This window comes from Electrona antarctica, assembly GCF_951216825.1.
Source record: "Electrona antarctica genome assembly, chromosome: 19".
Lineage (NCBI taxonomy): Eukaryota > Metazoa > Chordata > Actinopteri > Myctophiformes > Myctophidae > Electrona > Electrona antarctica.
In genome coordinates this window covers 41,965,163-41,987,919 of record NC_136800.1, presented here as the reverse complement: position 1 = coordinate 41,987,919, position 22,757 = coordinate 41,965,163, and the positions used below count along the sequence as shown (strand labels likewise).

The 22,757-nt window shown below is 43.1% G+C and overlaps 1 protein-coding gene across 5 annotated transcripts in view; it reads right to left on the bottom strand.

Moving 5' to 3' along the window:
• Positions 1-12,517: 12,517 nt before the first annotated feature.
• LOC306943573 (putative G-protein coupled receptor 174) overlaps positions 12,518-22,757 on the bottom strand; it is a 20,081-nt gene continuing 9,841 nt past the window's right edge. For all 5 annotated transcript variants that reach the window (XM_079529988.1, XM_079529987.1, XM_079529989.1 and 2 more), the window contains 6 exons: positions 22,403-22,649; positions 20,687-20,856; positions 17,442-17,595; positions 15,580-15,744; positions 13,964-14,103; positions 12,518-13,049 (listed from right to left, as the gene is read on the bottom strand). In XM_079529988.1, the coding sequence (XP_079386114.1) occupies positions 12,770-13,049; positions 13,964-14,103; positions 15,580-15,744; positions 17,442-17,595; positions 20,687-20,856; positions 22,403-22,649 (1,156 nt within the window). In that variant the 3' untranslated portion in view covers positions 12,518-12,769. The remainder of the gene's footprint in view (positions 13,050-13,963; positions 14,104-15,579; positions 15,745-17,441; positions 17,596-20,686; positions 20,857-22,402; positions 22,650-22,757) is intronic.

The following is a 22,757-nucleotide window of genomic DNA, read 5'->3' as shown; positions in this document are numbered from 1 at the left end:
AGCGAGGTCGGGGCAATCTGGTCTCTAGATTATATATAACTATGGTTTAGACACCCCGTTCGTTGATGACAACGGACAGCCTTTCGTTATGATGACACGGGCCCACATCGACGTCCCCGCAAAATAGCTCCTCGGTGATGCCTCCTGGTCCTAATTCCTAGCTCCCTTATTATTGGAGCAGCGAATAAGAAACTTGACACACGTGGCGGACGGACTCCTCCTACCTCCTGGTTCGGGAGTGAGGACAGAGGAGCTATTGGACAGAACAGGACAAGGGCACGAGACGCACCCAACGAGGACACACTGAGGAGGACAGACAGACCCAACGAGGACACACTGAGGAGGACAGACAGACAGACAGACAGACAGACAGACAGACAGACAGACAGACAGACAGACAGACAGACAGACAGACAGACAGACAGACAGACAGACAGACAGACAGGAATCAGAGCCATGTAAGGAGAGATGTGTCACTCCCGTTCACTTCATCAGGCCAGTCTTCTACAGCGCCTTCTATTCGCGATGAATGCACTGGAGTCTATGAGTGTGTGACTGAATGCACTGGAGTCTATGAGTGTGTGACTGAATGCACTGGAGTCTATGAGCGTGTGAATGAATGCACTGGAGTCTATGAGTGTGTGACTGAATGCACTGGAGTCTATGAGTGTGTGACTGAATGCACTGGAGTCTATGAGTGTGTGAATGAATGCACTGGAGTCTATGAGTGTGTGACTGAATGCACTGGAGTCTATGAGCGTGTGACTGAATGCACTGGAGTCTATGAGTGTGTGACTGAATGCACTGGAGTCTATGAGCGTGTGACTGAATGCACTGGAGTCTATGAGCGTGTGACTGAATGCACTGGAGTCTATGAGTGTGTGACTGAATGCACTGGAGTCTATGAGCGTGTGACTGAATGCACTGGAGTCTATGAGTGTGTGACTGAATGCACTGGAGTCTATGAGCGTGTGACTGAATGCACTGGAGTCTATGAGTGTGAATGAATGCACTGGAGCGTTTGTCACTATTTGGAGTTGACCGGCACTGTTCCTGACTCCTCGTTGGCGCAACTCTCCAATGGAAGGCTCTGGCAGGAATGACATTGACAAGGTTTATGTCATTGAACTTCCACGATATTGAACTGTCTGACAGACAGACAAGACAGACAGACAGACAGACAGACGGCAGGAATAATGACATTGAACTTGACCTCCAGAATGAAAAGGATCAAGTGGTTGGATTGGTTGGGTTGGTGAACTAACGGGACAAAGACATAACTGAGCAGATTAGTTAAATCCTGAGGTACAGCCGAGGATTTACAAGATTACCACACACACTCACGTGCACACGCACACACATCGATTCTAACCATGAATGCAGCATTTACTATTAAATGGTGAAATAAATGCAAATGCCCCTCCTTTCCTTTCCATGCCATCAGGCACGTCGCCGTGTCGCTGATTGGACCGCTATGCTGTTCAGCTGTTCTCTGTCTGTCTGTGTCCCACATTGATGACATCAACATTGTGATGTGTGTCATCATGTGTGTGAGCTGCACTGTTAAATGTGACTACATTTGACTGAGGGGCTGCCATTGGATTTTTTTTTTTCATGTCATAAGAAAGCACGGAATCATAGCTTCAAATTGACATATTGGTTATTCAGTTTGACCCACCAGTTTTGGATGTATGGCAGAAAACAGCAAGTTGCGAAAACAGGCTTGAAAGGTTCACTTCTGTGGTCTCTAACATTACACCTATAGCTATCTGTTTAAGCATATATTTCATATTTACATATCGATTTCAGCTCTGACACTTATTTCAGACATAGGTGTGACAGCTCTGACACTTATTTCAGACATGCTCTAGTATGTGAAGAGTCTGCCTGTGGTATTAACTCATTTTCATTCAAAAAAATGTTGCGCGATGGCAGGCTCTCAGTCAAATCTGGTCACAAATGTTTCACCACCATGGCCTGAGTGAGTCTATTACAGTCTATTACATAATGGTTGTAAAGATGAGTCCATTAAATAATGGTTGTGAGGCTGCATGTTCTCCTCTGCTGTTCATTGCTGCTGCTGGTCGTCAACTACGGGTGTAACGATATAGTAACTGCATCGAAAAATACATTTTAATTTCAAGAATCGAAGTATATCGCAATGAAAACAGCCACATTGATCATGTATCGTATCGTTTTGCAATGCAAATATCGGTATCGAATCGTTTTGCTATGCAAATAATCGATTGTATCAATACTACATTTCTGTGTGTGGTATTTAGCAATTTTTAGAAGATGAAAGAAAATGAGGGGATTAATTACTCAAGTTTAAAATAATGTCAATGTATTTTAAATAGTTACTGTATCGATTTCAAATCATTGAATCGGATAGGATCGGATCGCCATAATGAACCAATATCATCCATGTATCGTATCGTCAACCATGTATCGTGATATATCGTATCGTATCGATGTTAAAATGTATCGTTACACCCCTATTGTCAACACATCGACTTTACGTTATTTTTTTTCTGCCTGCCTGCTCTTCTATTGAGACATTTAGATAATTTCGAAGGTCATTTTGACTCAAAGGTTTTCAGGAATATTATTATAACCACATCACCTGGGCGGGGGGGGGGGGGGGGTCTATTAGACTCAGTAATGTTAACTCCATAGACACATACAAAACACCTGGAGGTGTATTAGAGTAATGTTAACTCCATAGACACATACAAAACACCTGGGGGTCTATTAGACTCACTAATGTTAACTCCATAGACACATACAAAACACCTGGGGGTCTATTAGAGTAATGTTAACTCCATAGACACATACAAAACACCTGGGGGTCTATTAGACTCACTAATGTTAACTCCATAGACACATACAAAACACCTGGGGGTCTATTAGAGTAATGTTAACTCCATAGACACATACAAAACACCTGGGGGTCTATTAGACTCAGTAAAGTTAACTCCATAGACACATACAAAACACCTGGGGGTCTATTAGAGTAATGTTAACTCCATAGACACATACAAAACACCTGGGGGTCTAATTAGAGTATTGTTACTCCATAGACACATACAAAACACCTGGGGGTCTATTAGAGTAATGTTAACTCCATAGACACATACAAAACACCTGGGGGTCTATTAGAGTAATGTTAACTCCATAGACACATACAAAACACCTGGGGGTCTATTAGAGTAATGTTAACTCCATAGACACATACAAAACACCTGGAGGTGTATTAGAGTAATGTTAACTCCATAGACACATACAAAACACCTGGGGGTCTATTAGACTCACTAATGTTAACTCCATAGACACATACAAAACACCTGGGGGTCTATTAGACTCAGTAAAGTTAACTCCATAGACACATACAAAACACCTGGGGGTCTATTAGAGTAATGTTAACTCCATAGACACATACAAAACACCTGGGGGTCTATTAGAGTAATGTTAACTCCATAGACACATACAACACACCTGGGGGTCTATTAGAGTAATGTTAACTCCATAGACACATACAAAACACCTGGGGGTCTATTAGAGTAATGTTAACTCCATAGACACATACAAAACACCTGGGGGTCTATTAGAGTAATGTTAACTCCATAGACACATGCAAAACACCTGGGGGTCTATTAGAGTAATGTTAACTCCATAGACACATACAAAACACCTGGGGGTCTATTAGAGTAATGTTAACTCCATAGACACATACAAAACACCTGGGGGTCTATTAGAGTAATGTTAACTCCATAGACACATACAAAACCCCTGGGGGTCTATTAGAGTAATGTTAACTCCATAGACACATACAAAACACCTGGGGGTCTATTAGAGTAATGTTAACTCCATAGACACATACAAAACACCTGGGGGTCTATTAGACTCACTAATGTTAACTCCATAGACACATACAAAACACCTGGGGGTCTATTAGACTCAGTAAAGTTAACTCCATAGACATATACAAAACACCTGGGGGTCTATTAGAGTAATGTTAACTCCATAGACACATACAAAACACCTGGGGGTCTATTAGAGCAGGGGTTCTCAACTTTTTTGGCCGGGGACCCCCAGAAATGCTTTGGCAATGTCTCGGGACCCCCGCCCCGCCCCCTCCCCGACCCCCAATATAAATTGACTGCTACAATAACCTTAATAATAGAGACAATACACCATAAATAAATACTGAAACAAGATATAATCATTAGGGACGGTGTATGCATGTACTATGTGTACTATATGTAAACTCCTCATTTCCACTTTCCAGCCATTCAGTTGCAAAAAGAAAAAAAAAAAATTGGAAAATAATTTGGGGACCCCCCAAAATAATTTGGCGACCCCCCGAGGGGTCGCGACCCATGGGTTGAGAACCCCTGTATTAGAGTAATGTTAACTCCATAGACACATACAAAACAGTAAAAGTACAAAACTACAGCACTCCCATCATTACAAAACACCAGTAGCCTACCACAGGGAAATAATGTGAACTTACATTAGGTGTTCGGTTTCTAGGGCTTTTTTTTGTTTTACTGGCCCGAAGTGGGCAAGTGGAAGGTGCATTCTGCTGGCCGGGCGGTCTGAACAGTTGTTTCCTGCCAGCGGTCCATTTATAACGCCTGTCCCTGTTAAAGGAGAATTCCATGCTAGAAGGCTTTCTTACCTTTATTTGTAGTTGTTACGTCCCCACCAAAGAGGTCCAGGTGTTATTTTGTGCGAAGGCGCATTATTGGCTATTTCCCCTAATATAAGCCCTCAATGAACTGAATTGAATTGCATTGAATTGAATTGAATGGGGCATTGGGGTGTTGTGCTAATTCGCTTATTTCCATCGCTCAATTTTTTTTGTATATATCCTCTCTTCATAATGTAAATAGTATCCCAAGCGGCACACTTTACTACTTATTTCGATGGAAATAAGCGAATTAGCACAAAAACCCAACCCCCATTGAGGGCTTATATTAGGGGGAATAGCCAATAATGCACTTTTGCACAAAATAACACCTGGACCTCTTTGGTGGGGACATAACAACTACAAATAAAGACCAAGAAAGCCTTCTAGCATGGAATTCTTCTTTAAAGCCCGTCTAAAACATCAAGCAAAGGAAAGTCTTTATGCACTGGGGTTTCTGCCGCAGAGCAACGGAACGGAACAGGAACCGCGGGTTTAAAGTGGTTCTGTTCTTGGTTTCCAGCGAGCAGTGTGAGTGTGATCTCCTTCCCAGAGGAGAGGAGGTGCCGTTGGTGGTGCTCCGAGCGGCGCGCAGGCCTTCTGACCGCTGAGCCGCTATAGCTTGGATCAGAGGCTCAGCGCTTAGTATGAGCTGCAGCAGCAATGGACCATTGTTTACCTCTGAATACCAGCGCTCTGTGATAATCTGGCCTCGCAGTTACACCACACACACACATTCATCTGCTGCTGCTCAAAGTCTCTTAACAATGTGCACGCACGCACGCATGCACGCACGCACGCACGCACGCACGCACGCAGGCACGCACGCACGCACGCAGACCTTATTACACAATGCTTAATGTCTTTAACATTAGTCAGCAAATCCACGGTTATACAGTACATGTTTGATAATGATTTGTGTCATATCGTGCGTGTGCGCGTGTGTGTGTGCTAAACGTGACTTCTTAAAGCGTAATTCACATTTTTCTGTACCGTGTCACTCTGCTAAAGTAGCAGCTTTTTGGTCTAAAAAGAAGCACACATTATGCATGGAGAGGCCAACTCAAACTATTAGACTCAGTAATGTTAACTCCATAGACGCATACAAAACACCTGGGGGTCTATTAGAGTAATGTGCAGCGCCCCAGGGTCCCATCATGCTCTACAGCGATGCTTTTAACTTTTTAAAACAATTAAATTGTTTGTTTAAAGCCAAACAATATCACTTCACACTACCTCTAATAGGACATTAAATGGACATTTAGACAGACAGTTAGACAGTCACACAGTATCGCTTAGGAATGTGAATAGAACATCTTAAAATAGTGAGCAGAGAAGAGAACAACAGAACACTACAGAGAGTTGGTATAGTCCCAGTGGTGGAAAAATAAATCACGTTTTTGACTTAACCCATTCTGGACGGGAACCCCTTTTGGTGTTTTATGCATTATGTTATACTTTAGCTATTGAAAAATAGCAGATCTACAAGCTCATAGCGCACCACTGAGTGGCAGATCTACAAGTGGCACGCTACGAGCTTGCAGATCTGCTATTTTTGGAAAATCGTGAGAATGTGGCGCAAATCTTTGAATATATAATATATATTCTTTCAGAGCGAACGTTTTAACTCGTATCTTTGCTTCCGGGGGGTCCCTGGTACAACATATTTTCAGATGGGGTCGGAGGCCAATTACATATATTTTTGGGGTCCTTGACATGAAAATGTTTGAGAACCATTGACATAGAAACATAGGGTTTTTCAGAAAACTGTCAGAATTTAGAAGACATTTGTAGAATCGTCCTCAGGTCTAAAAGTATCAATTCTGCAATATGTAAATACTCTGTTACGTTACAAGTAAAAGTCTGAAATTCAAAATGTACTTGAGTAACAAAAGTATTGGCATCAAAATGTACTTAAAGTACCAAACGTAATAGTAGCCTACTCATACTCAGGAGATCGGCTGCACCATTCTTGCGACAACGTGATTCTCGATTTTCCTCCACAAGAATTGAGATCACGATTCTCACACAATTTAAAAAAAAATAAGCTTTTTCATATATTCTATTATTTTGCATATTTTCCTACATAATGCCTCATTTGCATATTTATCATTGTCTTCGTGTAAGTAATCAACTGGGGAAGTGTCATGGTGATAACTATCTAATGTAGGTATGGTTTTGCCCACTCAATTCATAATTAACATTCCAATGTTGGAGCTCTGGCTCATGGACTAAGAAACAAAAATAACTGTACCGGTTCCCATTACAAGTGGAAAAGGGGCCAAAGTGTCTTAATATAGATCTCGATTATTTTTTCGATTAATCGTGCAGTAACTAATGTTTTCAAATAAATGTAGTGGAATAAAAGTGCAATATTTGGATCACAAATACATTGGTCCAAATACATAAATAATAATTGTGTGGCTCAAAGTTTGAGATGCACTGTGCTATGGGCGGCACAGAGCCCATAGCAATGTGACCAACTGCTTAATTTAGCCTGCACTGCCCTCTAGTGGTCAAACAAAACAACTAAACTAAGTACACAGCCCTAGTCTACTATAGTTAGTGTGGTTGCTTTATGTTGTCTGTAGGCTGTCCATACATCATACAACTATTGCTAGATTGCTCCATTGCAAAGCCAGTCCTGATTGATTGATTGATTGATTGATTGAACTAATCCACTTTATTTATATAGAACATTCAACAACTCGAGGTTTACAAGGTGCTGCACAGAAAATCAAAAGCTAATTACACTAAATACACTAGTACAGCCACACAGAAAACACAGCCGACAGCCTATACAGCCAACACAGCCTCCATGCCACCACAGCTCATAACCGTCAACATCAGACACAACACAGCATGCCAAGCCTGTAGATTAACATCAACCTTCAATTCCAGAGACACAAAACAGTCAGTGAACATGTTTCATTGCCACTCAGTCATTGGGTCCCACAATGACAGCAACAGTACAACAGCTCAGATCACATTAGTATAACACAGCATAGAACACAAGCAACAGCAGAAAATAAAAGCTTCCTACCTTACAGTGGTAAGTGATGTCCAGTTCCATGGACATCATGATGAGTCCTCCAGGGGTGTCTCCAGTCATCTCCATCCTCCATCCATCATGGATAGCTCTCCAGCACGTTCCTCTCTCCCCCTGCTGGGAGCTCCAGCACGTTCCTCTCCCCCAGCTGGGAGCTCCAGCACGTTCCTCTCTCCCCCTGCTGGGAGCTCCAGCACGTTCCTCTCCCCCAGCTGGGAGCTCCAGCACGTTCCTCTCTCCCCCTGGGCCTGGGTCACCGTGGCTCTGGAACCTCGCGGACATGGCTCCTGCGCTCTGGGGTATAGGCTGGGAGGGACACCGTATGCTTCCTTGGGAAAGAAAGAAAGAAAGAAAGAAAGAAAGAAAGTTGTAAGACTCCCACAACTCTGAGTGTATACATGGAACCAAGTGGACCCTGTAACGGTCCATTTTCTGGTTCCCATGCAACTGTCAATACCGTCATTTAGCTGAAGGGACCCCCTGGGACACCCCACTTTGAGAACACTGCTGTGCAGTACACCACCAAGACACCCATGTCATGTGTACCTGTCAAAATACTTCCTTAAAGGTATAGTTCAGATTTTTTGAAAAATTGCACTAATATTTTAGAAATAGGTCAACAATACAAATGACATTAGTTTTGTGGATTAATTTACTTTTACTGCGTGGCCCCCAGTGCCCCCCACAAAATGACCGGAACTACTTGATATTTCACCAAAACCAGAGCAGAACTCCCACCACAGGACTCGGGCAATCAATTAATACAGTTGCAACCACTATAATAATGACAAGTATTTCATACAACTTAAGTTCAAAAAATCTGAACTAACCCTTTAATGTCAACGAAGTTCACACCCACAACACCAGAGGGCATTCCACAAACCACGTGCAACCCAGATTCGGCTCAAACAAGCGAATACATTAATTTCGCTCATATACGCCACTAAAATGTGGAACGCCCTACCAACACATTTGGTCCAATATGATACATTTAAATTAAACCATCATTGATAAACAGACAACAGTTAGTTAGTTAGTGAAACACCAAGCTGTGTGAAATAAATGGTATCTCTATCTCATATTCAATGATGTATCACATGAACCTTAGCATCTCTAATATGGGGTGAATATCCAGTGAAAACATTGTAGCACTGATTTGATAAGATCATTTAAAACTGATATTTACATTTACTAGTAGTAGTAGGCCTAGTAGTAGTAGTAGGATAGTATGGGGCAAGCCTCCACACACACACACACACACATGCTAAGCAGCTAGCTGCATATAACTTGAACTCACCTAGAAAACGACCAAGCAATGGATGAAGATAATTAATTCCTCTTCCAACTGTCAGTGAGTCACAACATACACGTTTAAACTCACAACCCTATGATATTCTACTTAATCCACGAGGTGTAACATTAGGGGGGGGGGGGGGGGGGGGTAAGATTTAAAGAGCCCACTCTGCTAGACTGTTGCCAACAGGGGTCGCTGTTTTCTCGAATATTTGACTATGGGCTTCTCAGATTGGCGTTCACATAGCACAGTATGTCTACCAGGATATCATGGACATCATATCATCACATCATAATCATCATATCGTGTGTGTGTGTGTGTGTGTGTGTGGGGGGGGGGGGGCCTACAGCCTTGAGTATGGGTGGTGGGTGGCCTTTCTACTTTTTCATTTAATAGAGAGTATGCGCATGCTTAAAGTGAATGGCACATCGAGTGGCAAAGCAACATGCAAATTAGTTTAACATTGTTTAATGTTGTTTAATGCAATCAGATATGACTTTTCTGTATGGATGTATGGGCTGTCAAGGCCAGAAAGTAGTTTTTTTTTAAGCCTACATGCTTTTATTTTGTTATACTAAGATCTAGTACTTTCTTCTTTAGAATGTGTATTCTGGGGGGCCCGGGCCCGCCCTGAGGTAATTTAGCCTCGTTTTTCAGTCATTCAAAATAAATTAAAGTGGTTTTGACTGGCTTGCTAAAAGGAGGGAGTGCTGTGTTTGCGTGAGACCTCTAGAGGGGGTTGTAGTCACACTAGCTAAACTCACCCTAGCTGTCTGCTCTGAGCAGTGGAACTGAAGGTTGATTAACAATCAGAGTACAAGATCACAGTCAATAGCAGGATAAATACAATCAGTTACGTTCCAAAATAACACGGGTGCCATGACCAGGTAAACATCAAACCTTTACTGACCAGGTAAACATCAAACCTTTACTGTCTAAACAATCTGCTGAAAGCAAATCACATATTTGGCATTTGTGGACAAACAGTATCTCTCAACATTATTGACTTGGTTCCTTCCTGGGTCAAAAGCCAAATAAGCCCAGTTAGCAAGGACGAGACTCGATCTGGATCATGTGTAAAACACAGAATTTCTTTTTTAAATTTTTATCCCACGATTTTGTAACCCATTTTTTTCACCCCTGTGTCAATTATGTAATGTGATCCTGGGCTCTACACACCCTCCGCCAACCTAGTCCCCATATATGGGGGACACATTGGGGAGAGCAACGGACTTGAACGCTTCCTTCATGAGTGTCCAAGTTGCTCCTTTACACCTGCCAGGGGGGAGTTTCCCTGGTTGGACATAGCGCGTGGAAGGAACACGTTATTCCAACCAGTTCCTTTCCCCTCCATCAGGCGCCCCGGCTGGCCAGAATTCTTTGTGAGTCTGAACTCTGAACTGTAAAACGAGCCACGTAAAGATAGTTCATATTTGACAGAGTTTAATCTCTATAACATCGGAGTGCAAAGACAACGCAGCAGAGCACAGACAAAAAGACCCTTAAGACAGTTGTTGTTCTCACAGTTTCATGTCAAGGACCCCCAAATGTATATGGATTTCTCTGTGGACAAGGTTTGTGTTGTTAAAATATAAAAAAATATATTCCACATTTTCTCATGATCCATTTTTTTAAATATCCGATCTACAAGCTCACAAGTTGCTACCTTCAAGCCGTGAGCTTCATAAGTTTAGACATATAGGGTTAAAGTGGTAGGTTTTTTTTTCTTCTGGGGGACCCGTGGGGGTCCCCGGACCCCACTATGAGAACCACTGCTCCTTGTCTTCCATGAGAAGAATGTGGTCATCGCCACACTGGACACAAGGTCAAAGGTGAGGTCACACCTCCAAGGAATGTGACCTGTAGGACCCCGTTTCTCAACCTGTGGGTCGGGACCCCCCGGGGGGTCCCCACATGATGTTAGGGGGTCCCCAGATCACAGTGAAGTGACAACTGAAGGACTTTTAAGACACCTTTTTTGATACATAAAAAAAAAATGACCATTACAATTATTATCAAAAATAATCAACAAACTATACTCAAGTCTAGTCTACTATAAAAACTGGTCGATCTGCAAGCTCACAATGCCTCACAACGCAACGTCTTGTGAGATTGTAGATCTGCTATTTTCACAATATGTATCAAATGTATTCACAGTTCTGTGTGCACACTGTACCAAATAGAACTAGGTTCTATTAAAACAATCCTGTGGGTTCTTTCAAATAAATAAGTAAAAATAAAATAAAAACTATTACAATATATAATATGCATACATGTCTAGCTTTGTGCAACAGATAAATACATTATACTGTATAACAACTTGAATATTACATTTATAAAACACAATCTGAATCACTACACTTGACATCAGGACTGCTGTTTTATGAAAATTTTAAAAAACAAAGTGAAACAATTAAAGGAACGCTTATAGTGATCACTGCAGTAGGCTATTGCATGGGGATTCTATTAAAAAAAGAAAAGAAAAGAACCAATATAGAACCTTTTTGGGTTCCATATATTTAGGCTACCGTTTTCTGTATGCTCTGTCTGTGTATCTTCATTATGTGCATTCATATGTATTCATTATATCTGTGTACCAGTCAGTCTTTGTTCCTAGACACCCACCGAGTCACCTATGGTCATGAAGTGTGGGTCATGACCCAAAGAACAAGGTCGCGGATACAAGCGGGCGGAATGAGTTTTCGCCGACGGGTGGCTGGCATCTCCCTTAGAGATGAGGGTGAGACGTTCAGTCACGTGAGAGAGGCTCGGAGTAGAGCCGCTTGGAAAGAAGCCAGCTTAGTCAGGTGGTTCGGGCATCTGGTTAGGATGCCTCTCGGGCGTCTCCCTATAGGGAGGTCCTCGATGCACGTCCCACTGGGAGGAGACCCCCGGGGCAGACCAAGGACCAGATGGGGGGGATTATATCTCCACACTGGCCTTGGAACGCCTCGGACCCGACTACGGATAAGCAGGTGAAGATGGATGGATGGATGGATGGATGGATGGATGGATGGATGGATGGATGGATGGATGGATGGATGGAAGGCTGGCTGGCTGGATGGATGGATGGATGGAATAGGAGGTACTGTATAGAATCTTTTTTTGGTTCCGACACCTCTTTTGATACAGTAGGATAAATACTCACAGTAACTTGCACTGTAGAGATATGGGGCTCCATTTTCGTCACCCCTTATCCCTAAACTTCTTTGCCTTTTTTTTACTATTTTGCAAAACATTTTTGAATAGTTAAAATGGCCAGTCTACAAGCTCACAACGTTTTTCAAAATAGTAAAAAAAAGGCGAAGAAGTTTAGGGATAAGGGGTTTAGCGGTGACAAAAATGGAGCCCATGGTCTCTCATAACAGGAAAAATATACAAAAATATACATTGTGTTACGGAAAAAACGTATTTAAAAAAAAAAAAACATTCTTTTTCACATTTTGAGTGTAAACACATCGTTCTGTTTACCTTTTAAAGGTGCTGTTCTGTCATTAGCTCTGTGGTTTAAAGGAGCCCATTTTCAACCTCATCTTCATATAATTGGTCCTCATTATACATCTCTGTGTGTCATTAGTGACTAGCAAGTAGAACGGTGCCCTCTTATCATGAACATTAGTGAGCACCAATTATATGAAGACAAGGTTGAAAACGAATGCTCCTCAAACAACAAGTCACGACGTCTCGGTGGGTTTTAGTGGTTGGTTGGCGGTCCGTTGAAAACAACACTCTGGCTCTAGCATGTCCTCGTCCGAGCGGCCTCCTCCTCCTCCTCCTCCAACTCCTCCTCCTCTTCCGCAACCTCGGACAACTGTTCGCTGAACGCCAGGTTCTCCTCTGTGACGTTGGAGAAAGTCCTGCCGGGGTGGAACGCCAACAGGTTGTCGGGGACGAGCTCCGGGCGGCTCAGCCGCCTCCAGAACTCCTGGGTGGTGAAGTAGTACATGAGAGGGTCCAGGGTGGAGTTGAGGCTGGCCAGGCAGAGCGTGAAGGGGTGGCAGCGCAGCACCAGCTCCCTGAGGGTCAGGGAAAATAGAAAATTACATAAAATAAAATGTGATTAACGATATTTTTTGCGATGATCAAAACTTGAAATGGCACTTTTGTTTAACCCACTTGAAACCTATTCATTCATGGGGGAACGTCCGCCGATCTACAAGCTTACAAAAACGTGCTCATAATTTGTGTAGCTCTAGTGAAATAAGGCCGTACCAAATGCACTCTTTGTCTAAAAAAGGAAGGAAGTGGAGAGGGGTATAAGTGACACTGCATGAATTTGCAGCTCAACAAAAGCTAATATAAGTCATCCTAGTGTATGTAACTTCATGATTCATTTCAGGGCTTGACCATAACTTTTGAAGTAAAGTAAAGTTCCCATTCACTTGTCCGGAGCACGAGCTCACAGACATTCTAGGGCTGTTTTAAATAAGAAAGACGTGCTGAGCCCAGGCGGTGGCGTAACCGTCTGGGCACCCGACTGGTAATCCAGTCGCAGTGTGCCGCGGGTTCGACTCCCGAGCCCGACACGGCCTTTACTGCATGTCTTCCCCCATCTCTCTCCCGTTTCCTGTCAGCCTACTGTCTGTCCCTTCAAAAACCAATAAAAGGCGTAAGCCGCAAAAAAAAATATCTTTAAGGATGACGTGCTGATGGCCAGTAGCCATTTAAAATAAATACGGTAGTTTTTACCTTTGAAACAAGCACAGAAAAAGTGAAAGCAAGAGTCACTTGTCCAACGGACAAGTACATTTTTAATGCACTTGTCCAGAAAGATGTATTAGTTGTCCTGGACAACAACAGGACGAGCCTTAATTTCAACTAAGCCCTGAATTCAAATCTCCACGATACGATCATTGTGAGCGTTTTTTTAAAATCACGACAAACGATATAAAATAGTAAATAAGGATTATGGTTCCATCATCATGCCTACCGCAGGGCGCAGCTGCCCAGCGCGCCCGACTTCACCAGGAAGTCCAGCGGCATGGTGACATGGTACGGTACGAAGCACAGCAGGAACACACCGGCACAGCTCAGCACCATCCTCAGAGCCCTCCGCTTCTCACCCTGGTCCTAGACACAGTTATATTCATATAATATGGTCCTAGACACAGTTATATTCATATAATATGGTCCTAGACACAGTAGCATTCATATAATATGGTCCTACACACAGTTATATTCATATAATATGGTCCTAGACACAGTAGCATTCATATAATATGGTCCTAGACACAGTAGCATTCATATAATGTGGTCCTAGACACAGTAGCATTCATATAATATGGTCCTAGACACAGTAGCATTCATATAATATGGTCCTAGACACAGTAGCATTCATATAATATGGTCCTAGACACAGTAAGCATTCATATAATATGGTCCTAGACACAGTAACATTCATATAATATGGTCCTAGACACAGTAGCATTCATATAATATGGTCCTAGACACAGTAGCATTCATATAATATGGTCCTAGACACAGTAGCATTCATATAATATGGTCCGAGACACAGTAAGCATTCATATAATATGGTCCTAGACGAAGTTATATTAATTTAAACTTTATATTAACACCATCCTGAGAGCCCTCCGCTTCTCCCCCTGGTCCTGTTGGACAAAATGAACACTCTTGGAATACTTTCATTGCATTATTTCTCAACAACTACCGCCGCCTCATACATTATCCCTTGCACGGCTCCCTGTATGTGTAATGCTGATGGTTTCCAGACAGCAGTGATAATTTCTTTCAGAATATTTAGTCTTTCTGAAAAAACATTAGTCTTTTAGTACTCTTAGTTGTGAGCTTGTAGATCCGCTATTTTCAGCAAGTGTAAAAAAACAGTCATTACGACGGCCACCAAAATACATTTTAGTCGACTAAATCAACTGTAGATTTAGTCGACTAAAATCTTATGATATTTAGTCGACTAAAACTAGACTACGAGACATTCCAGGTGACTAAAATGTGACTAAGACTAAATAAAAACTATTCAAGAGACTAATGACTAAAACTAAAATAGAAATTTGCAGCCAAAAACAACACTGGGTATCTGCACTGCTCTGTGTCTGTAAAACTAAACTAAACTAAACTAAATCTGTCTGTGTAATGTACAGTTGGGTGCCACCGATATTGTCCCTTATTATTTGACCCATTTAGGCCTGACCTCAAAATTTTAAAAAATCCTTCTAAATCCTCCAGTTTTCTAAATATTTTCACGATTTTTCAAAAATAGCAGACCTACAAGCTCGTAGCGCGCCACTCTGTGGCGCGCTACGAGCTTGTAGATCTGCTATTTTTCAATAGCTAAATTATAACATAATGTTTAAAACACCAAAAGGGGTTCCCGCCCAAAATGGGTTAACTGTCCTTTTGCGCAGATCACACAAACCTCAGCAAAAAGAAAAGGACAATATCGATGGCCTCCAACTGTAGCGATGGTTTGGTACCTGCACGGCCCCCAGTCTTTGTAATGTAATGTAATGTAATGTAACGTAACGTAACGTAACGTAACGTAATGATAGTGTTCAGTCCTTCGTACAGTACCTGCACAGCTCCGTGCCGGTGCTCCCGCAGGCTGGCGGCGGTCAGGTAGGTGCAGCCCACCACCAGGACCAGAGGCACCACGAAGCCCAGCAGCTCGGCGCTGACCAGCAGCGTCCAGGCGGCCGCAGGGCTGACCGAGGCCATGGGCAGCTCCGAGAAGCACACCTGTGTAGCGGAGAGAGGTCGCGCAACATTTAGCTTTCGAGTCATGGACGCAAAGCTGCTGTCTCCTTTGGTATGGAAGTATAGGCCTACCTTTATAGGAAAATCAGACCCGTCTGAAGTGAGTGGTGCTGTACTGTACTGTACTGTACTGTACTGTACTGTACTGTACTGTACTGTACTGTACTGTACTGTACTGTACTGTACTGTACTGTACTGTACTGTACTGTACTGTACTGTACTGTACTGTACAAGCCCTTCTCCCTGGCCTGTGCGTCTGTGTGTTAGGCTGTGCAACAGTGACACTTTGTGGTGAACAGACCCTATAACGATACTTTCGTGCTTGGACAGACAGACATACCCAGGGACCCAGGGACACACATAGCTGTCTATAGGAGTGGTTGCACCACTCAAAAAACTATATCCGAAGAGACAAGTTAGATCACCCTTCATTTCTGAAATATGTACGTTTTTACTTGGCTAGCAAACGATTTACGCCCTAAACAAACTGCCCTAAACAATAAACATAACAAAACAATACCATAGATTTGGCTGCCATATACAATATGACATAATCTTCTAAAGCATTGGAGGCTCAAAAAAGTGTGTATTTCAGAAATGAAGGGTGATCTATCTAATACCATTAACATATTTTCCTATGGCCATAAGCGGTGATTCCATACCAAAGGGGACTTTTGCAATTGCATCATTATGAAGTTAAAGGCCCATTTTTGGGCCTTAACGCCTCTGCTAACCTAGCCTGGGTTCCAGCCTGCTTCGCTGCGTTCCGTGAATTGTTTGGTCACTTTGCTACTCAGTCTGGCCAACAGGCTGTTGACTCGCTTTTCACAACGTCTCAGTCTGGCCAACAGGCTGTTGACTCGCTTTACTCAGTCTGGCCAACAGGCTGTTGACTCGCTTTTCATAACGTCTCAGTCTGGCCACCAGGCTGTTGACTCGCTTTTCATAACGTCTCAGTCTGGCCAACAGGCTGTTGACTCGCTTTTCATAACGTCTCAGTCTGGCCAACAGGCTGTTGACTCGCTTTTCATAACGTCTCAGTCTGGCCAACAGGCTGTTGACTCGCTTTTCATAACGTCTCAGTCTGGCCAACAGGCTGTTGACTCGCTTTTCATAATGTCTCCTGTTACGTTGTTGCTGATACAGTACGTCATCAGACTAAAACTAAGATGACAATTGTTCGTCGACTACCTTTTTTCACTGCCGAAAACTAAATGGAAATTACATGAGCTATGATGACTAAAACTAAGACTAAATATACTGACAACAAATACAAACTAGTCTAAAATGTTAGGAAGGGACTATAGTGGACAAGAGATCCAGTATCTCAATTTACAGTCATTTTACACTTGGTTGCATGCTGAGAATAGCATATCTACAAGCTCACAACGCGCCGCGGTGCGACGCGTTGTGAGCTCGTAGATCGGCTATTTTCAGCAAGTGTAAAAACAGCCATTACGACGGCATCAAGGCCCCAAAATACATTTTAGTCGACTAAATCAACTGTAGATATAGCCGACTAAAATCTTTTGATATTTAATCGACTAAAACTAGAACACTAAAACATTCCAGGTGACTAAAAGGTGACTAAGACTAAATGAAAACCATTCAAGAGACTAATAATGACTAAAACTAAAAATAGAAATGTGCAGCCAAAAACAACCCATGCTACTACTAACCGGCTGCTGCTGCTGCTGCTCCCCCGAGGAAGCATTGCTCAGCAGCTGTTTGGGGGGGTTCCTGAGCAGGGGGAACGGCAGACAGCCCAGACACACCAGCAGCCAGCCCACCGCGCAGATACACACGTCTCCTTTCCTCCTGGACGAGTTGTACCTGAGAGAATAATACATGGTAAATGGTGCATTTATATAGCGCCTTTATCCAAGGCGCTTTACATAGATTGTGCATTACATTCACCCATTCACACACACATTCATACACCGATTGCGGCGGAAGCCATGCAAGGTACCAACCAGCACATCGGGAGCAATTTGGTGTTCAGTGTCCAAGGACACTTCGACATGTAGACAGGAGGAGCTGGGATTCGAACCGCCGACCCATGGATCATTGGACGACCTGCTCTAGCCTCTACCTCTTGAGCCACAGTCGCACAGTCACACCATTATTGCTCACACGATTGTTAGAATCGTTTCCATTCATTAGTTGGCATTATTTGTCCGACTGAATGAGTCTCCCTTGCATAGTGCTGTAGCAGAGTGGTTCACAACCTCAGCCTGGTGACCTAAGAGTTTAATATCTGCCCCGAGCCACAGGGAATGAGTTTAATATCTGCCCCGAGCCACAGGGAATGAGTTTAATATCTGCCCCGAGCCACAGGGGATTTAGCCTGGCGCAGCCAGAGTCATAGCGAGGGTTCACTGAAGTTTCCTCCCCGCATATGGAAGAATCTTCAGTGAATCCCCGCTATGAGGCTGGCCAAGCCAGGCTACAGGGAATTCCCTTTGGCTTAGTTAGTGGGTAAGATGTTGGCTCTCCACGCGGGAGAGCCTCCACCATGGCCCATAGCACTTACCCTACCCCCTTAGACAGCACTTTTTAGACTTAGATAGCATTTGATACAGACTTATAGCATGTTATGTAGACAGCACAATAATTGCATTGTATGTAGTCATAGCACTTCATAGTATATATGTACAGCATAGTATAGTATATATGTATAGTTTATATGTACAGTGTCATTATATAGATTCTAGCTACGTTCTTAGCTTACGCATGTTTCTTGATAAATGCTTTTTATATATGTGATGTATTCCCATGCTTTTGTAAATCGCTCTGGATTAAGAGCGTCTGCTAAATGCCTAAATTGTAAATTGTAATTGGTTCGAATCCCAGGCGTTACATACAAACACGCGCACACAGTCTCATGTAGATATTATTGGTTATCATGTAGATAGATGTTCTTGTTTTTTTTGTTTTGTTTTGTTCTTGTTTTATATACTGCAACTATGTCTTCTGGATATTCTATATCTTGTGTACAATGTTTCATTTTTGATTTACATACTGTAGGTAGAGGCCTCATATAAGATGTTTCATTGTGTTTTACATAGGTAGAGGCCTCGTATAAGATGTTTCATTGTGTTTTACATAGGTAGAGGCCTCGTATAAGATGTTTCATTGTGTTTTACATATAGGTAGAGGCCTCGTATAAGATGTTTCATTGTAATTTACATAGGTAGAGGCCTCGTATAAGATGTTTCATTGTGTTTTACATAGGTAGAGGCCTCGTATAAGATGCTGCATTGTGTTTTACATAGGTAGAGGCCTCGTATAAGATGTTTCATTGTGTTTTACACAGGTAGAGGCCTCGTATAAGATGTTTCATTGTGTTTTACATAGGTAGAGGCCTCGTATAAGATGTTTCATTGTGTTTTACATAGGTAGAGGCCTCGTATAAGATGTTTCATTGTGTTTTACATAGGTAGAGGCCTCGTATAAGATGTTTCATTGTGTTTTACATAGGTAGAGGCCTCGTATAAGATGTTTCATTGTGACTTACATAGGTAGAGGTCTCGTATAAGATGTTTCATTGTGATTTACATAGGTAGAGGCCTCGTATAAGATGTTTCATTGTGATTTACATAGGTAGAGGCCTCGTATAAGATGTTTCATTGTGATTTACATAGGTAGAGGCCTCGTATAAGATGTTTCATTGTGATTTACATAGGTAGAGGCCTCGTATAAGATGTTTCATTGTGATTTACATAGGTAGAGGCCTCGTATAAGATGTTTCATTGTGATTTACATAGGTAGAGGCCTCGTATAAGATGTTTCATTGTGTTGTACATAGGTATAGGCCTAGTATAAAATGTTTCATTGTGATTTACATAGGTAGAGGCCTCATATAAGATGTTTCATTGTGTTTTACATAGGTAGAGGCCTCGTATAAGATGTTTCATTGTGATTTACATAGGTAGAGGCATCGTATAAGATGTTTCATTGTGATTTACATAGGTAGAGGCCTCGTATAAGATGTTTCATTGTGATTTACATACTGTAGGTAGAGGCCTCGTATAAGATGTTTCATTGTGATTTACATAGGTAGAGGCCTCGTATAAGATGTTTCATTGTGATTTACATAGGTAGAGGCCTCGTATAAGATGTTTCATTGTGATTTACATACTGTAGGTAGAGGCCTCGTATAAGATGTTTCATTGTGATTTACATACTGTAGGTAGAGGCCTCGTATAAGATGTTTCATTGTGATTTACATACTGTAGGTAGAGGCCTCGTATAAGCCCCTTGGGCTTTTTTGACTTTACCCTTCTTATATTTATATGTTCACTGTGTTGTTTTGTTTTTTTATACTGTGCTGAATAAATAAATACAAATATACGCGCGCACGCACGCACGCACGCACGGCCGTGGGAAGATGTTTACAGTAGGAGGTGCTGAACGTTTAGTAGGGGGTGCGCGCGCCGCAAAATGTGCGTGCACGAGCCTCGTGCACGCGCATTTTCACGCAGAAAAGTGGCTTTTAAAGTGGCCTCTCCACACGCATGAGCAAACTGACACAGGCAATTAACCAGGATAAGGCGCCGATACTGTGATACAGCATATTTATTAGTCCATTAACAGATACTGTGATACAGCATATTTATTAGTCCATTAACAGATACTGTGATACAGCATATTTATTAGTCCATTAACAGAAATCTGTTTTGATTAAAATTATTATTATTTTCCCCCTCCTGTCCGAGGGTGGGCTGTGCCTGGGCGGAGAGGGTGCTCCAGCCCCCCCAGCACCCCTACTTCCCTCAGCCATGCACGCACGCACGCACGCACGCACGCACGCACACATGCACACATGCACACACACACACACACACACACACACACACACACACACACACACACACACACACACACACACACACACACACACACACGTGTATACTGTACATACCTGAGTGGCGTCATGATGAGCTCACAGCGGCGCACGCTCACACACACCAGGAAGTAGATGGAGGCGTACATGTTGACGTACTTCAGGTAGAAACACAGCATGCACAGAGCATGTCCGAACGGCCAGCTGTGGTTCAGATAGTAGTAGATCCTTAGAGGCAGGGAAAGCACCTGGGGAAGGAAGGAGACATGTCAACTATATGGAACTGATCCATAGAGCAGCTGGGGAAGGAAGGAGACATGTCAACTATATGGAACTGATCCATAGAGCAGCTGGGGAAGGAAGGAGACATGTCAACTATATGGAACTGATCCACAGAGCAGGGAAAGCACCTGGGGAAGGAAGGAGACATGTCAACTATATGGAACTGATCCATAGAGCAGCTGGGGAAGGAAGGAGACATGTCAACTATATGGAACTGATCCATAGAGCAGCTGGGGAAGGAAGGAGACATGTCAACTATATGGAACTGATCCATAGAGCAGGGAAAGCACCTGGGGAAGGAAGGAGACATGTCAACTATATGGAACTGATCCATAGAGCAGGGAAAGCACCTGGGGAAGGAAGGAGACATGTCAACTATATGGAACTGATCCATAGAGCAGGGAAAGCACCTGGGGAAGGAAGGAGACATGTCAACTATATGGAACTGATCCATAGAGCAGGGAAAGCACCTGGGGAAGGAAGGAGACATGTCAACTATGGAACTGATCCATAGAGCAGGGAAAGCACCTGGGGAAGGAAGGAGACATGTCAACTATATGGAACTGATCCACAGAGCAGGGGAAGCACCTGGGGAAGGAAGGAGACAAATTAACTATATGGAACTGATCCATAGAGCAGGGAAAGCACCTGGGGAAGGAAGGAAGGAGACATGTCAACTATATGGAACTGATCCACAGAGCAGGGAAAGCACCTGGGGAAGGAAGGAAGGAGACATGTCAACTATATGGAACTGATCCATAGAGCAGGGAAAGCACCTGGGGAAGGAAGGAGACATGTCAACTATATGGAACTGATCCACAGAGCAGGGAAAGCACCTGGGGAAGGAAGGAAGGAGACATGTCAACTATATGGAACTGATCCATAGAGCAGGGAAAGCACCTGGGGAAGGAAGGAGACATGTCAACTATATGGAACTGATCCACAGAGCAGGGAAAGCACCTGGGGAAGGAAGGAAGGAGACATGTCAACTATATGGAACTGATCCATAGAGGCAGGGAAAGCACCTGGTGAAGGAAGGAGACATGTCAACTATATGGAACTGCAATCCCTGTCCCTGTGGGCTCCCCCAGAGTCAAAGTGTCCTTGAGCAAGACCCATAATTGCTCCCGATGTCCGATGTTGGTGACTTGCATGCAGGTCTCCTCTGCCATCGGTGTGTGAATGTGTGTATGAATGGGTGTCATTACGACGGCATCAAGGCCCGCCAAAATACATTTTGTTCGACTAAATCTTTAGTAGACTAAACCCTTATGATATTTAGTCGACTAAAACTAGACTAACGCTAAGACATTCCAGGTGACTATAAAACTAAATGAAAACTATTCAAGAGACTATGACCAAAACTAAAAATCAAAATCTGCTGCCAGAAACAACCCTGTACCAACCTGCATGAGGTCGGCCACGGCCAGGTTCATCATGAAGAAACAACACTGTACCAACCTGCATGAGGTCGGCCACGGCCAGGTTCATCATGTTCAACACTGTACCAACCTGCATGAGGTCGGCCACGGCCAGGTTCATCATGAAGATCACAGCCTTCTTGGTCTCCTTGACGTAGATGCGGAACACCCAGAGCGCCAGGACGTTACCCAGAAGGCCCGGCGCCATGATGACGCTGTAGACCACCGCGTACACCTGGTGCTGGTAGCTCTGCAGCTCGTCGACGCCGCTGCAGCTCTGATTGGCTGACGACATCTTAGCCTCGCCCCCTCCCCCTCCGTGCGTTTCACCGACCAGACTTGAAAAACAAGTTACAATTTAGCAGACGCTCTTAATCCAGAGTGATTTACAGTAAGCAAGAACAACAGAATGAAGGTAATACGTATCAGATTCATAGAGATAGTAA